We start from the raw sequence: 20,900 nt of genomic DNA, 5'->3' as shown, positions 1-20,900 counted from the left end.
ATCATTGATGCTAATATCAGCTAAACTCTACAGAGTAATTGACACAAGCCGTCCAATGCATGCAATTATGGTTGAGATCATTCGAGCCAAGTATTTTCATGTGTATCGGACCACACAATCTCACTCAAAAAGCACATTGAACCACTTATGGAACACCGACCTATATCAGTCAGCATAAACTCAACTCAGTATGCCCAGGTGGGACGCAATACTTACTTCGGCGGCGGAGTTACGAAATCCCTCGTATACTCCTCGATCTCAACAACACCAGAAACCAAATCGACCTCCTCGGGCTTGAGGAATTTAGTCTTGTGGAAGAATTTCCAACCAAAGTATAGAATCGGAAAGACGCCAATCATGGTGTATGAGAAGAGGAATGTCGGAATAGACCAGTTACCGGGTAAGAAGACAGTGTAGCCACCGACGAAAGCCATAATCGTGGTACAGGTACAGGCGACGTAAGCAATATACGGCTGGAACCAACTTGTATATGGCAGAGAATCTCGGGAGATTCCTTGGGCGTCCATGGCCTTCTTGAATCGGATGAAGGTGAATGTGACAACAGAGAAGTTGATAAGTTGGGAAGCGGTGACCTGGGATGTTCATTAGATATTTTCAGTCTGGAAGAGGACTTAGTGCCGGATTGGTCATACCAGGTTAACAAACCAGTTCAGCACAACTGCTGCACTATTGGAGACTTGCAGGAAGCTCAGAAGGGCCACGACGAGGACAACGCAGACGCAGTATACTGGCACGCCGCGGCTGGTACATTTGGTCAAGAATTTCGGGGCCTTGCCTTCCAGTGCGAGGCCGTAGAGACTGCGACTAGCGCAGTACACGTAACTGTTACCGGCGCTGAACGAGGCCGTGAGAACGACGGCATTGACAATATCTGGTAAGACAGGAATCTTCAAGCGGTCCATAGAGATGACATATGGCGAAGCCGCAGCACCAGGCTTATCGTTGTCAAAGGCATCGGCCATGGTCTGATCATTGTATGGAACCAGAATTCCGACGCAAAGAACTCCCAGAACAAAAAACGCTGTGAGGCGATAGAAAACACCATTGAAGGCTTTGGGCAGCACCTTGCGCGGATTAATGGTCTCTCCAGCAGCCATGGAGACATAGTCAGGGCCCGCGATGGTGAAACTGGCTGTGATGAGTGCAGCCAAGACACCGAGGAACCGGCCCGTATCGCCTGTTTTGTAATATTCATTGAACGCACCGGGCTCGTTCCAGTATCGGAAGCCAAATCTATCTCCCAGCGGATTCCCGCCTAGCATGACGATGAAGGTGTAAAGAATCAGGCCTATACTCAACAGGACCTTGCCTAGTGAGAGCCAGAACTCTGCTTCGCCGTACCATTTGACAGCGAATAGATTGAGTGCTCTACATAGAGTGTCAGTTTGTATATTAGATACACAGGCAAGAAGACAAACCCATAGAGTACGAGGACAATGACATTCATGGCTGCAACGGGGATCACATTGGTCCAGTATCTGACAATCAGACTGACGGCCACAATTTCGAAAGGCACCAATGCAGCTTCGAACACGAAGAAATTATATCCGGCGGCAACACCTAGTGCTTCATCGACATAGCGGCCGGCGAATCGGATGAATGGCGAAGAGATGGGGAGGTAGGTTACCATTTCCGCCAGGCCTAGAAATAATGGTGAGTTTGAATATTATACTACGCGACCCGGGAACAGAATGAGATTGCAATTTTGCAATAGACGCAAGGGCAAGAAACCGAACTGTTGGCGCATTTGGAGTTCGAAAACAAGGATGCAAAGGGCTGGGGGGCATTCGTACAGACGGTGATGATCAAGATCACACAACTCCTAGAGAATAATATAAGATTAGGCCTTCAAGAGAAGCAGAAGGCACGATGACTTTGGGTTCATGGGTGTCCGACTGGTTGATAGAAACTAATGTCGAAGGTCGAGATTCATACAGAGGAGTTTTTACATCCTGGAAAACTGAAGTGGGAGTTCCTGGTAGGAATCCTGATGTTTTGTTTGTACATGATCTGTTTCTCTTCTTTGCTTTGGGAATATTTCTGTCATTCCCTACTTACCATGGCATTGCTTGATATCGCTGGACAACCCAAGTCGAGAACCCAAAAGAGCCAACAAGGCAATTCAACGAGGACAAAACTTACCAAAGACTGAAACCAATGAATAAACTAGCGGGACCACTGGTTCGCAGACCCGAGCCAATTTGGACATACAAGGCCGTGCCGATTGTACCTCCAATACCGATCAATTGGACATGGCGGGGCTTGAGCTTGCGATGGGTGTGGTCGTAGGTGGATTGCATTGACCCGCTGTCGACAGACTGTGCGCGCTTGCCGCTTGAGGAGTCTTTCTCAGATATCTCCAGTTTATTCACCTTCATAGCCTTTGATTCGGGGTCTGCAATGCGAGGATGCTCTGCGCTTTGGATAGCGGCGGACGTTGGGGTGTGGGAGACATGCTCCGCGGAAGACGACATGATTGTTATGTCAGGCAAGAGGGAAGCACGAACATTAATAAATATACAACACAAGTTGATCTGAACAAAAATGATAAAAAGACCGTCAGAAATGAGAGTGAGAAATTTTTCCCTAGCTGGGCAGTAGTTTCCTTGTTTAGTTTGAAGAGAGAAGAAAAAAAAATATTATGCAAATCTCGGTCTCGTGCAATCGGCATAGTCCGAAATAACTCACTGGCAAGTCTGGACGGACTTTGAGAACAAATCAGAGACCGTTGTCTCCGCTCTAAATCGCCCACATGTCCCCCACATGGGTCCTGGGGGGACAAGGGGGAGGGGAAGTTTGGCTTTTATCTGTTGTGACCCCTGCTATACGCTTATTGGACGGTTCGTATTTCCATACTAAGAGTTTGATCGACAAATAAGTACAAATAAGCACTCTGACTTCAAATATTTTGCAATTATATGGAAAGAAGTTGGAAAAGAGCGAGATTATACAAAATATCAAAAGATCCCGTGTGGAGCCCTAACCTTGCCGAGGTTCACGGAGAATGGAGTCCTCCGATGCGCATGTCGTAGAAGGTACAATGTTGTGTTTGAATGTACATCAAAACATAGTTACATGTGTAAGCATAGATGTGCATGAGATTGATTGAATATAAGCCATATTCCTGGAGATGTTCTAGCCTCTTAACCACTTGGGGTTTTAGTGGTTTCAGTCTCCCTGTCTTGGGAATCATTACTCTCCTTGCTTTCGGTGGAGGGTCTGCGGGTATCTTTGTCTTTTCCCATCCAACTAGGAGGAAAGAAACCGCCGTTGTCTTCGAAATAGAGGCGGTGGACCTCGGACTCTGTGGGGCTCTGATGATCCTGATCGTCTTGAGGCTTGGTTGAGATATTACTCAAGGGACGCGGATTTGCGTATGACATTTTGTGTTTAATGTCTGCGACTTGGGAAAGATGTATTATTGACAGCAAAAGCGAAGTAGATATTCGATTAGGACTAAACACCTTCAAGGTAAAAATAAGTTGAAGTTGAAGTTGAGACGTCAGGTGTCATCTGATTTGATTTGACGTCATGGTATATTCTATATCAAGAACTGCTTAGTTATATCATGTACGATTCACAATATACAATTTACATACCAATGAGTGTATTCAATCTATACTATTTGTTCGGATCGTGAACTTTACATCTTCTTCTAGCCTAATATGGGCAAAATGAGAGGACTCGAGGCATCATTCAAGATCTATATCGTCCTGAACAAGCAATCAGTCACGAATTGATAAAGTGAGACTTGCGACTGGATAGGAATCGTATCTTTACAAAGTACATAGGGCTTGGTCCTAAGATAACATAACATATACGTTACAATCTAGGGTTTGACTTGGTCAATCTACAGTAATGAGTAGAACATCCAACATATAATGAAATACTGACTTATAGAAATACTGACTTATTCGATCAAAATCTAAATGATACATTTATTGTTAAACATGAAAATTGTTTGAATTTTGATACCAACCAAATAAAAAGAACAAAGTAATAAATATGGGACTCGATCAATTAGAGAGCCGAGGATAGTAAGCGGATTTGGTGCCGAAACCCCGCCAAATTCCAACTTCCCCTCAACATCCTCCCCCAATTGCACACAAAATGACGGAAACAAGAGAAGAGAAGAAGCGTTTTGAACCCAAGGTGCCTGTTGAGCTCGATCCGCCCAAGGATGACCCCATTTCCCTAGAGGAACTGGCCAAATGCGACGGTATGAGTTTACCCCTCATCCCCGCCATATCCCGCAAAATCTCTAGTTAAAATGCTGATTCATTGTAGGCACCGATCCTAACCGTCCGACTCTGGTCGCTATCAAGGGAGTCGTTTTCGACGTGAGTAAGAACGCTGCGTACGGCGCCCAGGGTTCATACCGAGGTAAGGAAATGGCTTGTATGTTTGGATCAATTCACATAAGCTGACAATAATAGTCTTCGCCGGTAAGGACGCTTCTCGTGCCCTCGCATGCTCTTCCCTCAAGCCCGAACAATGTGTACCAGAGTGGTATGATCTCGATGACAAGGAGAAGACCGTACTGAACGAATGGTTCACCTTCTTCAGCAAGCGGTACAACATCGTCGGCAAGGTCGAGGGTGCCAAAAACACTTAGATACAATATGTCCGCGTTCAGTGTACGAGATATCCATATACCCAGGCCATTCAAATCCACAAAGCTTTTCATTTTAAGTGGTATCGCGTAGGTACAAGTTTTTTAAAAAAGAGAGCTGTACATTAAAATCCCTTATTTCCCCTTTCGGGACTTGCGCTTCATGCGCTTCTGTCCGATGATGCGATTGCGCTTCGCAGCCTTGTCTTCCTCTTCGTCGTTCTTCTCCTCGCCCTTGGAAGGCTTAGAAGGCTTCCCACGCTTAGCATCCTTCCCATCACGGCCATCATTCTTGCCCCGAGAATCAGAACGCTTCCTCTTGAAGTCCTTCTTATCACCATCATCGTCGTCCTCACGATCACGCTTGGGCCTTGGCTCACGGGACTTAGCTTGCAATTCATTGCGACGCTTAACAACCTGCGCGTTCTCAATAGCAAACTCGACAACAAGACTCTTCTTCTTGTCCTTATCATCCGGGTCCTGCGCAGAGGGAGGCACAACCATGGAATGGCAGTTGAGCCAGCGCAGACCCATCAGCGCATGGCGATGAGTGAAGTACTCAATGAATCCGTAGCCACGACTACGGCCACCACCAGTCTTCTCGGAGACCTTTGTTCCCTCACGGGTCTCAAAGACAACCTTGGCTTGTCGCACGATACCCTTCTTCTGCTGCTTGCGCAGCTGTTCGAGCTCCTTCATGGTGTCGCGGGAGCGTTGCTGCTCTTCTCTGGAAAGAGGCTGGCGCACGCCCTTCTTGACGTCCTTGGCGAAGTTCACAACAGACTCTCTGGCGAGCTGTTTCAAGTCCTTGGAGCCGATGTGACGGGGGAGGTTACGAATAGCGAGACGAGTGAGACTGAGGTGGAGAGCTGGGTTCTTCTTGATGAAGGTTTCGCGCTGCTTGTAGGAGTCCTCGCGCATCTTTACTTCAGAAGGCGAGAGCTTCTTGTACAAGGGAGAGTTGGAAGGAATGGTTCCTTCGTTGAGGAGGTAGAGGCGGCGCTTGTCAGTGTCGCGGACCATGCGGCGGGAGACACCTTCTTCTTCCAGCTTCGCGGCTTGGCCCTTGCTTACAGCGCGGGCGACCTGCAGGACACGGCCTTCGAGGGTGTAGCGGCCGCTGGGGTCGGAGTTCTCGTCCTGGAGAACGGAGTGCTTCATCGCGGTGTTGGACTTGGGCTTGTCCTTGTTGGGTGCCATCATTTCAGTTCCGCGAGGGGCTTCGCGGACGCAAGTGTTAGCATCCTCGACTTTCCAGAAGCATACGAAGCCGGTGCCACGAGGACGCTCGGTCTCGTGGTCTAGGACAACACGAGCGTAACGTAGAGGTCCGAATTGGGCAAAGTGTTCGTAGAGAGAGTCGTCTGTGGCGGTGAAGGGAAGGTTGCGAAGGAAGATTGTGGAGTTGTTACGGTCATCCTCTTTATTTTCGTCCTCGTCGTCCAGGTCGTCAAGCTCATCGTCATCGAGGTCTTCATCGTCGTCCTCATCATCTTCATCAGAAGAGGTCTCGTCATCTGAGGGCTCTTCCAAAGGACCTCCGGCATCCTCCATCTTGACATCCTCCGATTCCTTCTCTTCCTCCTTCTCCTCTTCCTCATCATCCTTCTTTGTAGTTTCCCAGACATCCTTCTCAACAGCCCAATCAACGGCCAATTGGCGACCATCGATCTCTTTGCCGTTGATGGTCTGAAGAGCCTTCTCGGCATTTTTCCTGCCGCGCAGGGTAACAAAACCAAAACCAGCGAGCTTGCCGTTCTTCTTGGGAAGAGTGACAAACTTAACCTTTCCGAAGCTGCGGAACAGAACAGAAAGATCCTGGGGCTCTTTGATACTCCATGGCAAATTGCGGACAATCAGCTTGGGCGGCAGGCCTTGACCTCTCTCCTCTTCCTTCTTTTTCTTCAACTCAAGAGACGCAGCAGTAGGTACACTGCGTCCAACCTTCTCATCGATCTCACGCTTACGCTGCTCAGCATAGTCGACGCGAATAATTTTCCCATCAAATTTGGACCCATTGAGTTCCTTCAAAGCGCTGTCGGCATCCTCGGCGTCGGCGAATGTAACGAAACCGAATTGCTTTGACTTTTTCGTTTCCTTGTCAAAAACAACAACGGCATGCTTGATAATGTAGGATTGCGAGAAGTATTCAGCCAGGCTCTCCGTAGTGGCCGACTCGGGCAGTGAGCGGACGAAGAGAGTTCTCCTGTTCTGGGGGGCAGCTGGGGTTTCGGCGGGGGTCGCAGTGGCTTCGACTTTGATTTCGGGGCTCTCAGTGTCTGAGAAACGCCGTTTTTTATTTAATTCAACCATGGTGGCTATGTTGCGACTGAAGTTGGTCTGTCGAGGAAGAACAAAAAAATTGGCGGCAGAAAATTGAGCCAGATTGGAGCTGGGCGGTGTGACCCACGCCGATAAGCTTTATCAACTTATCGACTCTCCAGTCGATGCTCCATCATTAATAACGACAACTTTGGCCACGATGGACTCTCAACGACCTGAGGATAGTCTACCGTCTCGATCCTTGGGCTCATCAGCTTTAGGTACGCCAGCAAGACCCAAAGTCCAACAACCGAAGCCCCAAGCACTCGGCAATCGCTCCGGCCCTTCTGCGATTCTCGTGTCCACGCGACAAAAGGGCAATCCAATCCTGAACCATATCAAACTCCTACCCTGGGAATATGCAGACATCCCCGCAGACTATGTCGTTGGCACCACAACATGCGCCATGTTTCTATCGTTGAAATACCACCGCCTACATCCAGAATACATTTACGCCCGAGTCAAGCAACTGGCTGGCAAATACAACCTACGCCTGGTACTGGTCATGGTCGACATTCAAAACCACGAAGATAGTCTCAGAGAACTGTCAAAGACATCCATAATCAACAATTTGACCTTGATCTTATGCTGGTCCGCACCAGAGGCAGCGCATTATCTCGAGCTCTACAAGTCTTCAGAAAATGCACAGCCAACAGCGATCCGCACGCAACAACCGCAGTCATATAAAGAATCGCTTGTCGAGTTTGTAACAGTTCCACGCAGCATCAACAAGTCCGATGCCGCAAGTTTGATCTCCACATTTGGCAGCTTGCAGAATGCAATCAATGCGCAACCGGAGCAGATCAGCGCTGTGCCAGGCTGGGGAGAGAAGAAGGTTCAGCAGTGGTGCAGTGCTGTCCGGGAAGACTTTAGAGTTGAGGGCTCGAAGAAAGCCTCCGCCACTGCTCCACAGCGCCGTCAACCGCTCCCTGTGGACGACACATCCCCTCAGGATGTAGATGAGGACGATGAAGAGGAAGCTATCCTGCGCGCTGTATTAGAAGAAAGTCGGAAAACAGCGGTCTCGGAGGCTGCAAATGCCAGTGGTCCTAGGGCTGACCAGCAGCCTGAAGAACTGAGTGAAGGCATCACGGCGGCACTTGCGCGGTTGAGAGATAACGGCAGTTGAAGGACAGTTGTCTTGCTCTAAATACCGCTAAAACTGCACACATGTAGATGGCCCAGCTGTCATTTGGGGATGCCCACGCTACCCCTGTGCCAGCAATATCCTTCTCCAAAGAGTCATGATCTCTCTATAATGGGCTGGACAGAGCAGTGATGCTATTGAGGTACAAACACGCCGAGTATCATGTCCCATGTCCTGCTTTGGACCAAAACTGTTGGGTATACCCATTCGTCTCTGGTTGCGTGTATCATTTTGCCTGGCCATCGAGCCATTAAATGTACTCCGCCACTCCGGCAACTCCATACGGGTTGAATTGATTATCTCCGTCTACTCTAGTTTTCGCATACATCACGACCCAGATACCTCATAATGACTTGCTGTGCTGGCCGCCGTTATGATAGACATGCATTGATCGCAATAGATGAGATAAGATGATTTGATTTTTCAATTATATACTTCACAGATCGAGCATTATATGGCCGAATACTCGTCTACCTGAACGTTACTGTATTGATTCAACAGAAGCCACCTCAAAGGACAGACTCGGCATAGGATAATCAAAGGGAACATATTTATACACCATTCGCCAAGAATCATCAGCCAGACCGCGCTCGTTTCGGGAGAACCGCAAATAGACTTGACTGGAACCTCGATTCCACTCTGCAATATCTTCTTGTGTTGTTCCCAAAGGCAAGCCGTCCCGCGGCCTAAAAATGGCGATTGGCCCAATTCGCGCCTCTTCTGGAATAAACCCTGTTGTTTTTGCACGAAATCCGACTTCGACAGGAGGAGAATGTGAGGGTCCAGTAAGTTGAAGGCCTGCAGGGGGTACTGTTGTAATGGTATTTTGTTGAGTTGCATTCATGTTCATCCCATACGACTCTTCGAGTTCCATGATCCTTTCACCCACGGCTGTCCCTATGGAGCATTGGTAAAACCCTTGAACTGGAGGGGCCTGGCGGAGCAGAGTCAGTGCTGCACGCCGAGTTCTTGGGTGACGGCATCGGAGACTAGCAAACCAAAGTGGGATACCAACACCAATCTCAAACGTGAAGGGGGGCTGTGTTCCATCTGGTCGTCTTGATGCTTTCAGTGCGATGGCAGATTGTTCAACAATATTTTGGAAATTTGGTATGAAGGCATCAAAGTTGGTGAGAGACAAAGATGTACAAGTCTCCAGTATGACATGAAGCATTTCGTGATAGGCTGAGAGGAGGGCCGCTGTGCCAATGTGTTCTGGTGAGATGTTTTTGTGGCACAACACTTCTGTCAAAGCAGCAAAGGCAGTGTGCCAACTCCTTAGTTTGGTTTCCAGGACAAGTTTCTGGGAAATGATCTCCTGAGGTATATCAGAGACATCTTGTCGCAGATGATCCATGCATTTAGTTTCAAAAAGCCCGATTTCTATAGATAGCGAAACAATCGCTGCCCGAGCGGATTTGACTGAATCAAACATCAGTGTTGTTGTTCCAGTGTCTCGTAGTAAAGAATTCACTGGGATTCCATCAATAGCTAGAACACCAGCCGCCAGACGGACGAATATTGGGATAATTGTGTCTTCTAGCAATGCAGCTTTGCTCGGCGGTATAGCCCCTGAATCTATTTGGGGGCGCAAAGCAAGGATAAGTCGCACGCCTTGTATAAACAGCTTCAAGGCCCCACCAGCATCACCTTGAAGGGCTTCAATGCAGATGAAAAGCATGCAACTAATCAGTCCGACAAAGGCGTCTACGCTGCCACAGTCGATGCGCTGACGAATGGCAGACACGGATCGTGAGTACCAAGCCAAGACATCTTGATGATTCTGATCAAGGGCTTTGTGATTCCCCTGGTGCTGGATGAAAAGATTGGACCCTTCTTTAGAACACTCAAAGAGAGCACCGATGGAGATGATAGCATCCCACACGGCAGGTTCGTTGCGGCAAACCTGAGGAACAACAGTGCGCCAGAAATCAAGATCAAGCCCACCACCCACAGATGAAGCTGCAAATTCAAAGTAGTAGGCAAATGCGCGTCGTTCCCGTGATACTGTGTTTGGTGATAATGATAGGGAGTTGACAAGCACTGGGACTGGTTGTGTGTCTTCGAAATCACACTTCCGGCCTGTACTGGTGCATCGAAGACAACTTGGCTTTTCTTCTCCACATTTGACCCGTCGGATTCTACGATGCATTTAATATCAAACCCACCGCATGAAAAGGAGACACATACTTGCAAGTTTTGCATCCTAATCTCGACCTCGGGCTCACCCTGATACGGCGCCTGGATGGGTCTGGGTAGTCAGGCATATTTGAAGCATTCTAAACTGCTCGAGCTAGAATGCCTCGGTGTGTAGAAATTGGAGGTTGGGCGATCACGAAGTACGAAGATCATCGGTGGGCCTTGGCTAGATTTCGAGGGCCAATGACTAAGCTTGTTTGTGCCTGAGGTTTCCAGGGCTAAAGGATCCATGGATGTAGATCTTGTTATTTCTTGCACGGATATCCTATTTTAGAAGATATATAGTTGTTCTAGAGCTGTGAAATGGAGAAACTCGCTAAGATAGGTCAAGTTTACTTTTTTTCAGAACAAAACAAAACAATAGTGGGTAACACTTACCAAGACCTAAGCCCAGAACAGGCACAATCCAGTGTGAGCCAGATGAGATTCCAATTTCCCATAATATCAAGGACAATTGGCAACAGACGGTAGAGAGAGCTAAGTTTGGTAGTCTCATCTCAGGTTCCCGCTTTCCTCTGTTTCGCTTCGTAGAAATAGATACAATGAGAAGCTGGAAGTTTCTTCGTCTAGAATGCGAATTGCCCCCGTTAGCGAGATATAACCGAGTGAAAGTACTACTGCCATTCCAATTAAGAGGGTCTTGGGGATCCCCAGATGGGCGAAGGATCAGAATCAATTATTCATGGCCGGATTCCGCAGCTGGACACCTCCCAGATCACTGGCCATGGCCGGTATCTGTCTACTATAGTGATTGACTTGGAGCTCATTGTCAGTCATTAGTGATACTTGCGATCAATCAATCTCGGAGGTGAGCTCTCGAGTTATTCCAAGATTAACTGGCATAATACAAAGAATTCTGGTCATCGTAGGACATGGTCATCGCCTGTGCGACGCGGATGGCATAATAGTTAGGGCACATTGAGAGCCTCACTGGTTCGAAAGATAAGCACTTATATTCAAGACAAAAGGAAGACCTAGCTGCCGCAAAGAGAATTCTCTTTTGATAACGATAATGTTACATGGCTCCTGAATAGGCTTTCCGCCTACATAAGGCTACATACTTTATATTGAGAGTGCGGCGGTTAGTGTCGGGAGTAGCATTGGCAAGATCATCTGGGATTCTCTAGCTGTGAAAGTCCTAGCATAAAATGGACATCCGGCTCGTGGGAGCCCTCCAATGAAGAGGCGGAGAAACAGTCTGGTACAGCTCAATGCATGGGATCGAAAATTACGACCCGTTCATTTCATTTCATATTAGGTCAACTCGGTCGACATGGATTGATTCACTCACGGGGCCTTGGCGAGGGATATGTTTCTTTTGATTTTTCACTTTCTGTTTTAATTGTTTTTTATTGTGATTGGGCAATTAGAGGGCTCAAGGGTGCCAATCAATAGTTCAATATGAGGTTACAAACTTCGTTTCTTAGGCGCATTGGATATGTCTCGGGATACACAGGCGTAGAAAACACCTCGGGGCTCGGATGTTATTAAGACGACGATGGATCATGGAGGGCTCCACGTCTCAAAAATACGGCGCGCCTTGCTGGGAATACAGTAGGTACAGGATAAACTTATATGTACAGGCTAGTATATTGGTCTCACGACACCCAATTTAAAGTTGTATCCTCGGAGTCTCTTGAATGCTCGGCGGTGGTGTTTTTCTTCGATGGTAGGAATGCGATCTGCATACCAAGTGATAAATCCAAACTCAGATCCAGCAAAATATGGCATATGACAAAAGAGTGGATTTTGCGTTACATAGGGATGTGTCAATCTTTGTTATAATCCGTCGTAGCCTAGTCCGCTGTAGTTGTAATTTACTCTAGCCCTAACCTTTAAGGTGCCAAAATCACAATGTGCTGCAACAAGCTGTTTCACTTATGTTTCTTTCTATCCACAGCATTTAGCAGTCCAGTGCTATATGAAAGAGATGTCCAAGATGCTCCAGAACTATTCACCAAGCTGCTTGAAACAGCTACAGGCTTCGCCTACGCGGGCAGAGGCCTAAAACAACAACTATCCCAACTCGCAGACCGAATATCAGAGATCACAACCGGAAAAGTCACTCCAATCCAAACTGTTCAAGAAGGTCTTTTAGCACTTTCCGCAATTCCAACGAGCGCCACAGTCCTCCAAAGAGCCATCTCAATAGTATCCGCCGGCTTAGTCCCACCCAACATCCTCGACATTCTGAATGGGATCAAAAACAACTCAATAAACTCACACAGTAACAATAATACCGAGCCCCCAGTCAATATATACCCCAAATCTCCCACCGATGCCCCTTACGACATCCTAGAATCCGACCTCCTCAGCTCAATCTTTATCCCACAGTCCTTCACCTGCACCAAAATTTCCATCCTCCTAATCCCCGGTACCGCCGATCCAGCCGGCAGCACCTTCTACTTCAGCTACGGCAAGCTATTTGAAACTAATTCCACGAGCCCAGTATGGGTCAATATCCCTGGCAACTCATTATCCGACATTCAAGACAACGCCGAATACGTAGCCTACGCGATAAACTACATATCCGCACTCTGCAGCCGCCCAATCGGGGTTCTATCCTGGTCACAGGGCAGTCTCGACGTTCAATGGGCACTGAAATACTGGCCCTCGACGCGAACCTCAGTATCTGATTTTATGGCCGTCAGTCCAGACTTCCACGGGACGCTACTTCAAACGCTTTGCATGCTCGATGAGCCGCTTTGCACACCTTCTATTCAGCAGCAGGGGTATGAGTCCGCATTCATTCATGCGCTGAGAGAGGAAGATGGGGATTCGGCGTATGTGCCGACGACGAACGTATATTCCGGTGTTGATTTCGTGGTACAGCCTCAGAGTGGAGATAATGCGTCTGGGGCATTGAAAGATGTGCGTGGCGTTGGTGCTTCGAATACGCAGATTCAAGTTGCTTGTGCTGGGAGGCCGGCTGGGGGTTTTTATTCGCATTCTGCGATGCTGGTGAATCCTTTGACTTATGCGCTTTTTGTGGATGCTTTAAGTTATGAGGGGCCTGGGAGAATGGAGAGAGTTACTATGGGGGTTTGTAAGGACTCCTTGGCGCCTGGGCTGAGGGTTAGTGACTTTCTGGGAACGGAGGCAGTTGCGGATGTCTTGGGGCCGATTGATGTTTTGTTATATAGGGGTCAAGGGGGTGGTCAAGAGCCGAAACTCAAGGACTATGTCTATAAAAAGGCAAGAAAGTGAAAGAGTCTGTTGTGCGAATATACATATAAACTCAATATCTATTACCAGCACAATTCTAGAGAATCTGGAGCAATCAATTGCCAATTGTATAACTAGTCTTCTTCCGTGATTCTTTTTCACCCTTAACACTCTTACAAGTCTGTGGCAGTTCAATATACTCTGATAAGGGGACGCCGGTTTCGGACTTTTTAGACCCATTCTATATTGAGGTTCAAGGACAATACTATATTGGTTCGCCCGATATCGATAGGCTAAACAGACCACTATGATACATGTACAAAGTCAAATGCTTCCATTGGGTATTATTGGGACCAGTACGAACAATGTCCGCAAAGATCACGGCAACAAAAAGCAGAGCACAGCCCTCCCGGCCCCGGCCGGCAAGCGGCGACAATGAGAATGAGAATAAAAAGGAATTAAGCAAAAACGAGGTGGATATAAGACCCGGCAAGCAGACTGGAAAACGATATGCCGGAAACAAACTTTGGAAATCGCAGTTCATCGTAATTCGAACACCCGCATGGCTCTAACCGCGATAAAACGAGGGTAGACAGGCAGAGTAAGTCGAAATGAGATTCGTCAAATTTTGATCAAGAGAAAAAGAAAATAAGCAGACGCAATTTACGTGGGCTTTTCACACCCAATGCGGCCAAGGAGGGCTTTGCGATCACTCTGGTCGAAGGGAACGCGTCCGCGGCCCCGTGCACGAACCGAAGCAGTGCCGTTGGACCGCCGGCGGTCCAGACCGGGGGCTTCTTCGCCCTCAACCAGTTCAACAGTGACCCCGTCCTTTGCGGCCAGGTGCAACGGGGCGTGTGATGCAGAGTAGCTTGGGACTTCGACCTCGTCCTCCTCGTCACTGCGGGAGTCTTCGGCATTACCGCCACAGATCACGCCGTAGGCAACGCGGACAATCATGCTGAACCACACAATGGATAGACTCTCGATAACCAACAGTAAGCCCAGGAAGATCCACTTGAGCGTGGGGTTGAAGCAGATGGGGTTGTCCAGACTGAAGTATGGGCCGAGCATGTATGCGAAGGAATTCGGGGGCTCGGCTGAGATGAATTCGCTGGTAGAGCCGCTGTAGCAGCCATAGTTGAGGTTGAGGGGCAGCTGGTGATATACCGACCAGCACACGACGGGGTAGATCATGTGGCGGGTAAGGAGCCAGGTACTCATGAAGAGGCCGAAGCCAATGTTGCAGGCGGTCTCGTACTTGAGGTACTTGAGTATTTTGGCACTCTGCCCAAGGGTTAGTTGCTGCGAACTCAGGAATCGGGGTTCAGGGTACACATACTGGCAACAAAACGTCCACAATGTCCATAAGACACAGCACAACGTTAGAAACATTGTACATGGCGTAGATATAGGCCGAACCAAGCAGAGCACTGGTGATAATGTGGTGGGACAGCATCTGGACGTGATCCTTCCGTCTCTCTTCCACGTGGATCACGAAGATCTGCTGCATCAGGAACGCCAACTCAACGAGAAGATACCACTTCATCAATCCGGACAAAGGGCGAGCGGGCCACTGCGACCACATGGCGGCGAAATCACCCCAGTAGTAGGAAGTCTTCCAGAGGTACTGCACGGTATCAGCTATTATCCCCCCAAGACCTCGGGCAAACTCACCAGTCCAACCACCCAAATGAAGCCATAGTACATCGCCATCCAACCCTGCTCAGCAATACGAACGGCATTCTTGCGCTTCAGCCCTGAAGCCCGAGCGATTGGCTGCATCACCCATTCAATCGCAATGGCGCGGATACCGGTGAGAGCGATGGTGGCACTGAGAACGAAGTAGACATCGTCCCATCCTTGTACGTAGGAATTCGAGGCTTCGTCATAGTAGGACAATTGGAAGAAGGGTTGGGTATATGGGCGGAGGGAGGGGTAGAGGTTATGAAGAGCCAGCAACATAGCCAGGGTAGTCAAGGAGATTCCTGCGGGAATTGCATGTTAGCCTTTTGAAAAAGGTTTCCGAATGCGAGAATAATCATCGTGAGTCTATTCAGAGTGACTGATTATCATCGATGTTATGCAATGGTGTCTCTCGTACCGATTTGGTTGGTGACCACCCATTCACGGAACGTGGTCTCCTTGGCCGGTCGCGCTCCAGACGAAACGTATGCATTGCGCTCCTTGCGCTCTAATGGCTGGACCGGCATGGTGTCTGCCATTGTGTGAGAAAGTTGGGGGGAAATTCGAAGAAGAAGGGTCGAGAGTCGAGAAATAATTAATGTGCCGCTAGGTGTGGACCTGCCTCATCCACCTTATTTACTTCGGTCTGGACTTCGTTCGACCAAGTGTCAAGTTTAATTGTCAATCAAATCCCTCTATGTGAATAAGAAGAACAAGAGAAAAAAAAGATGCAATTAGAAGAGAGGAGGGGAAAGGTGAAATTGGTTTCATCTGTTTCAATTCTACACGACGATCACTCTACACTTCACCGCCTCGTCAATTTGTCAAAGAAATGTGACGATATTGATGTCGTTGATTGGATATAATGAGCTGCATGAAATTCGCAGGAAGCTACGTAATTTACATCTTGGCTGACTAGGGTTTACTTTTTACTTTGGATGTGTGAGTGGCAATCAACAGAATACCATTTCCGGGGGAATTCGGCATCTTGGCATTTGTGTGTGCTATACGTGTTGTACTCCGCAGTGATATTCAATGTGGACTATGCTATATTTACATATCCTCCGTCACTCCTCGTACAAAATCATTAGCCTTAACTCCCAATTGAGCTAAATCAATTCCTCCTTGTCCAGCCATAGCTTGTGATACAGCCCTAGCAACCTCTTCTTGTTCCCAAATGTTGTTGAGGATCTCTCCTTCCCCAGTGTGAGTGGGGTTCTCCGAAGCCACCATAGTCTGCCAATACAAGTCATCACGACTCTTGAGTGTCTTGTCCCTGACCACCGCATTCCGCGTGACACTACTAGCATGAAGCTTAGTATTGGCACCCGTCAAGGCCTGCACAGCCATCGAAACTGCCCCGTCAATCTGCTCCACCGTGGAAGGCGGTTTGAAGAAGAACCGGTTGGTCGCCGACAACCAGATCACGGTAGAACAAATCACATCGCAGATCACGATCGCCAGCGGTCGCAGAAGCGTAATTTGGTTGTAGAGGCTGGTGGGCGGTTTCTGGCCTGCGCGGACGGAGAGCGGAGCACCTTGGATGGCGTCATACGTGGCCACAATGTAGATATCGATAGCGGCGAGAGCCAAACCAGCCATTGTGAACTTTGTGCGCCAGCGGGAAGCTTCGCGGCCAGCGATGGGGGCTGAGGTTGCGATGCCTAGGAGCATCAGGTGTGCGAGGTGCGGAAACAACACGTGGAAGGGGAGGTAGTACATGAGGTATGTGGTGAGGTTGTCGAAGGAGCAGAACTGACATGAGACCAGAGCATCTGGGCCAAAGGTCAGATAGACCTTGCGGGCGCCAAGGGAGGTCAACCTGGATTGGAGGAGAGTGTCGGAGTCGGTGAGGAGGTTATCAGGTCGGAACCGAGCAAGGCGGTTAAAGATGACATCGGTAGGTGTATTGAGACGGGATCGAGTCAGAGAGAAGATGTTTGGCTCGGGGGCGTGTGGGTTGAAAGGAAGACTGAGGAGGAGGAAGAAGACAATGCCGCCAAAGAGGATGTTCAATGCGCGCCCGGGGGCAGCAGGGAGAGGTTGTGGTGGTGGACGACTTGCGATGGATACGCGCAGGCTTCGGTATGCAGTTATCAGACGTGGAAGGATGACCGGACCAAAGAATATGAGGAGGGATTTGACACTATTCACGGTTAGGGTTGAACGAGCATGCGGGAGATTCAAAACTTACGTTCCCCAAGAGACCGAAAATGTAGCCATATTTGCAGCTATGAGGAGGGATATTCTACCTCATCGGGATGAATTGGGTATTGGAAGTTTTGGGTGTTGAGTGTTGAGTGTTGAGTTGACAAGTTGTCGAATGCTATTTAAGTTGTCATCTAGTCAACTACTACTCCTTTGAATTCGCGCCGGGGTCCGCTTTTCCGCGCTTTGTTTTGTTTTTGATCACAACCAGATCTTTCATCGACTTAAATTACTATTGCTATGCACTGTGAAGTGTTGACTTAACCACATAACTACGCACCGACGTTTACGAAGCTCAATTCTGAAAAGATCAAAAGCACTAATCCATTGCATAAAACACTCAAAAAAAGAAGATTTAACAGCGCCAAAAGCGCCATCGCAAGAACGCAAATTCAATATCGCGAGTTTCTCTCAGCCGTTTCCTATGGAGTCTAGCTCAAACATACTGACCAGTGTACAAGGCAGGGTGGTGCGCCAAGTCAGGAGGACGAATCTCAGCCGAATCGCGGGAATACTTCGAAGAAGCAGCATCATTCTCCGCAACAAAAGGCGGGCTTATAGGCTTTGAGATCTTGAGTGGGAATCGACCGGTCAGGCGCCTAGTAGCGCGCTTGATGGGGTTTGGGGTATAAGTGGGAAGAACTTCCTCACGCGTCGTATTCAGGTGGAGGGTGCGATGGCTGCTTGTTCGGCTCATTGCTTTTTGCGGAGCGACAGCGCCGTCGACCCGGACTTGGCGAGCACTGAAGCCTGTTTCGGGGTCACTGAAGATATAGCTCTGGAGGAAGTTAGTATATGGAACCAAAGGGAATTGAATTGGGATTGACTTACTGCGAGGACATTCAGAACGCTGACAATCATTGCCAGGACTCCAGCCGAAGTGATGATACGCCAGAACGCCATGCCGATTTTCTCCTGGGTCATTGCGTTTGTGTTCAGATTGCCAAGTGTCGAGATGCCCAGGATCATCATGATTCCAGCAAGAGAGTAGAACCCCGAATTTTGACCGAGCATTGGCCAGTGGTGGTCGAAGTAGTTTTGTAGGATTGGGAGCTCGGAGATGATCAAAAAGACTTAAATGTGTTAGTAGAGGATCACAGGGGAAAGGATATCTGTATACTTACTGCTAATCAAAGCCACCACCGCATGGGTCACAGCCTCGAAGAAAAAGAAGTTGTTCAGCATGTTGGTTTTGACGAGCATGACCACACAAGCCGCGATGAGATCGAGAAAAGTGATAATATTGAGAACGCGAATCGCATTCAGGATCACATATCCTGGACCAGCCAGGGACTTACGCAAGCGACCCATCATGATGTTTAAAAAAAAGGTTGATATCAACGTATGGATATCTGCTTGCAGATGGAGGGACGACGATGGGATTAAAAGATGGGAAAGAAGCCGACTGTCCAGCAGAAAGCTTGATGTCCCTCTGAACAATGAAAAAAGAACGAGATCAACTCGAGGGTAAGAATAGAGATACAAAGGAAATGACAGTTGGTAAATGGGATTGACGAGAAGAAAGAATGAAGAAAGGCTATTGACATGTAACAACAGAGCTCAATGGCAACAGGGCACGATCTATGAATAGACTTGAAACTCAAAGGGTTTTTATTTAGAGCCCCAAAAGGTAGAACTCTACGGAGTATGAATGTTTCATTGTCGCAGTGATAGAGCTAAGCGCAGAGATCAGGCCCAACTGAGTATGGTCTTCAACGCCTCAACTATTCCAATCTCAACTAGTTTCTGATCTGTCGAAAGGATTGGATATTAGTCGCCAAAACTGGGTAGTGGTGAAACGACCCTGGCGGCTACAACTGGTCACTTTCAGGTACCCATCTCCGCATGCCTTAGACATAGATTCCAGCTCGACTACTGTTGGGACCAGATGATACCGAACCATACCAGATGATATATGTAAAGTGATTGAGAAAGTTTGAAAGATAATGACAGTGTTCTTTCAGAAGCGCCAGGGGAAAGTAAGAGATGAAACCGATGCCATGCAAACAACCTGTCCAATCAGTGGCAGAATGTAGCCGCTTAGACTTCAGCAGATTATCAACTGGGTAACAATGCCTGCATTCATATTAAGGACAAGATTGTAGGTTCGTTGCATACATTCTAGTGTTCAATAGCTACTGTAGATACATTACCTGGTTGTTTACATATGTAGGTCGGTACAGGAGACCACCTTTTTCACACATGTCCAAAACTGTTGTTCTTCACATTCACTGGTGATCTATACAACAAAAGAGGTAAGCAAACTTCCGAACAATAAAATGACAAAAACTACGGTCATACATTGATCTATCGTCCGAGTCCTAATTCACATCCCCCCGCTAATGTAGGTCTTATTAAGGTTGCACTATTTTGTTATGTCATTCATTAGTCATGTGTACACCGATATAAATTGCCAGAGTTGGGGTTAATCGATTGCAGAGTTTTTTGCACATTCTTATTGGCTGCGTCAAAATTATCTAGGACTTCATTCTTTGAAAGGCTATAGGAGAGCCATGAGATGGTAGATTCAACAAAAAGAATAGGTACATATGTATAGGTACGCAATGAAGACGGCGAATTGGGCCAGGCAGAGGTACAGTCGCCGGAAGGGCGTAGTCACTGTCGGTGTAAAATACCTGACGATAAAAGTTCATAACAATGAGCGTCAATGCTTGCTTGAAAATAGAACCCTAAGCCATCACTACAGATTGTGGAGTGAGTACAAAATTGTCTATGGGGCGAGAATATTGGGCCTTCTAACTCTGGACCCGGGTCCGCTCTATGATTATTGCCGGCGCCCCTCGACCCCTCCAACTTTTTCCTCCTAACAACTTTGCGCCATTTTCGCTCCATTCACCTTTCCCGTCCAATTCTCTTCAATATGACCCGCGGTAACCAGCGTGAAAATGATCGGGCGAAGGCCCTAAAGAAGGCCGGCAATTCGGTGCGTCCTCAAATTCCTTACTCGCTTCCTTGCGACTAACTTTTCCACAGGCCAAGAAGAACACCCAGACCGGTACCCAGTTCAAAAAGGGCCAGGAAGATGTTGCTGCTACCATGCGTGAGAAGCAGAGGAAAGGTATGTTGGCATAATCTGGAATACCGAGCAAAGATTACTGACCGCTCCGATACAGCCGATGAGAAACGAGCAGCAGAGGCGAAACGAGCAGCCGATGAGAAACGAGCACTCGAGGAACAAAAAGCAGCAGATAAGAAACGAGCAGCCGAGGAGAAACGGGCAGCTGAGGAGAAACGGGCCGCCGAGCAGAAACGGGCCGCCGAGGCACAATGAGCAGCCGGCGAGCAACAGGCATCTGACGAGGAACAGGCAGCCGAAATCGCAAAGCAGGGAACAAATAAGCCGATCCCATTCAATGCCACGCCCTTTCTCACAATACAATCGTCCGAACTTTGCAAGAACAACAAAGGACGGTATATTGGACTGGATACCTGGACAAAAAAACTCATGGCCTACAACATGGATCTAGCGAGTCGTTTTGACACTCATTGGCGTTTATCATATTAGCTGAAGCGTGTATA

The 20,900-nt window shown here is 48.1% G+C and overlaps 11 protein-coding genes across 11 annotated transcripts; 4 read left to right on the top strand and 7 right to left on the bottom strand.

Annotated features, from left to right (window-relative positions):
- Positions 1-120: 120 nt before the first annotated feature.
- Positions 121-2,495, bottom strand: N7529_000802 (putative general amino acid permease (Agp2); the record flags this gene model as incomplete). The annotated part of the gene is made up of 6 exons (XM_057236333.1): positions 121-160; positions 217-593; positions 654-1,389; positions 1,440-1,662; positions 2,080-2,099; positions 2,164-2,495. The coding sequence occupies 6 exons, from the start codon at positions 2,493-2,495 to the stop codon at positions 121-123; spliced, it is 1,728 nt and encodes a 575-aa protein (XP_057103136.1).
- Positions 2,496-3,164: 669 nt separating this feature from the next.
- On the bottom strand, positions 3,165-3,404 carry N7529_000801 (uncharacterized protein; the record flags this gene model as incomplete). The annotated part of the gene is made up of 1 exon (XM_057236332.1): positions 3,165-3,404. The coding sequence occupies one exon, from the start codon at positions 3,402-3,404 to the stop codon at positions 3,165-3,167; it is 240 nt and encodes a 79-aa protein (XP_057103135.1).
- Positions 3,405-4,131: 727 nt separating this feature from the next.
- Positions 4,132-4,636, top strand: N7529_000800 (putative progesterone binding protein; the record flags this gene model as incomplete). Its single annotated transcript, XM_057236331.1, has 3 exons — positions 4,132-4,240; positions 4,309-4,404; positions 4,458-4,636. 3 exons carry the CDS (start codon positions 4,132-4,134, stop codon positions 4,634-4,636), a joined length of 384 nt encoding a protein of 127 aa, XP_057103134.1.
- A 132-nt stretch (positions 4,637-4,768) lies between these two features.
- Positions 4,769-6,946, bottom strand: N7529_000799 (mRNA-binding ribosome biosynthesis protein NOP4; the record flags this gene model as incomplete). The annotated part of the gene is made up of 1 exon (XM_057236330.1): positions 4,769-6,946. One exon carries the CDS (start codon positions 6,944-6,946, stop codon positions 4,769-4,771), a length of 2,178 nt encoding a protein of 725 aa, XP_057103133.1.
- A 169-nt stretch (positions 6,947-7,115) lies between these two features.
- Positions 7,116-8,084, top strand: N7529_000798 (DNA repair protein RAD10; the record flags this gene model as incomplete). The annotated part of the gene is made up of 1 exon (XM_057236329.1): positions 7,116-8,084. One exon carries the CDS (start codon positions 7,116-7,118, stop codon positions 8,082-8,084), a length of 969 nt encoding a protein of 322 aa, XP_057103132.1.
- Positions 8,085-8,583: 499 nt separating this feature from the next.
- On the bottom strand, positions 8,584-10,369 carry N7529_000797 (Zn(II)2Cys6 transcription factor; the record flags this gene model as incomplete). The annotated part of the gene is made up of 2 exons (XM_057236328.1): positions 8,584-10,243; positions 10,293-10,369. The coding sequence occupies 2 exons, from the start codon at positions 10,367-10,369 to the stop codon at positions 8,584-8,586; spliced, it is 1,737 nt and encodes a 578-aa protein (XP_057103131.1).
- Positions 10,370-12,155: 1,786 nt separating this feature from the next.
- On the top strand, positions 12,156-13,508 carry N7529_000796 (uncharacterized protein; the record flags this gene model as incomplete). The annotated part of the gene is made up of 1 exon (XM_057236327.1): positions 12,156-13,508. One exon carries the CDS (start codon positions 12,156-12,158, stop codon positions 13,506-13,508), a length of 1,353 nt encoding a protein of 450 aa, XP_057103130.1.
- A 621-nt stretch (positions 13,509-14,129) lies between these two features.
- N7529_000795 (uncharacterized protein) lies at positions 14,130-15,691 on the bottom strand (the record flags this gene model as incomplete). The annotated part of the gene is made up of 4 exons (XM_057236326.1): positions 14,130-14,753; positions 14,809-15,096; positions 15,144-15,454; positions 15,571-15,691. The coding sequence occupies 4 exons, from the start codon at positions 15,689-15,691 to the stop codon at positions 14,130-14,132; spliced, it is 1,344 nt and encodes a 447-aa protein (XP_057103129.1).
- A 514-nt stretch (positions 15,692-16,205) lies between these two features.
- On the bottom strand, positions 16,206-17,375 carry N7529_000794 (uncharacterized protein; the record flags this gene model as incomplete). Its single annotated transcript, XM_057236325.1, has 2 exons — positions 16,206-17,298; positions 17,347-17,375. The coding sequence occupies 2 exons, from the start codon at positions 17,373-17,375 to the stop codon at positions 16,206-16,208; spliced, it is 1,122 nt and encodes a 373-aa protein (XP_057103128.1).
- Positions 17,376-17,796: 421 nt separating this feature from the next.
- N7529_000793 (uncharacterized protein) lies at positions 17,797-18,674 on the bottom strand (the record flags this gene model as incomplete). Its single annotated transcript, XM_057236324.1, has 2 exons — positions 17,797-18,413; positions 18,485-18,674. 2 exons carry the CDS (start codon positions 18,672-18,674, stop codon positions 17,797-17,799), a joined length of 807 nt encoding a protein of 268 aa, XP_057103127.1.
- A 1,567-nt stretch (positions 18,675-20,241) lies between these two features.
- N7529_000792 (4F5 domain protein) lies at positions 20,242-20,652 on the top strand (the record flags this gene model as incomplete). Its single annotated transcript, XM_057236323.1, has 3 exons — positions 20,242-20,304; positions 20,355-20,439; positions 20,495-20,652. 3 exons carry the CDS (start codon positions 20,242-20,244, stop codon positions 20,650-20,652), a joined length of 306 nt encoding a protein of 101 aa, XP_057103126.1.
- Between the last annotated feature and the right edge of the window lie 248 nt (positions 20,653-20,900).

The sequence above is a fragment of the Penicillium soppii genome, assembly GCF_028829465.1.
Source record: "Penicillium soppii strain IBT 18220 chromosome Unknown utg000001l, whole genome shotgun sequence".
Taxonomy (NCBI): domain Eukaryota; kingdom Fungi; phylum Ascomycota; class Eurotiomycetes; order Eurotiales; family Aspergillaceae; genus Penicillium; species Penicillium soppii.
This window is presented reverse-complemented; position numbering and strand designations above follow the sequence as displayed.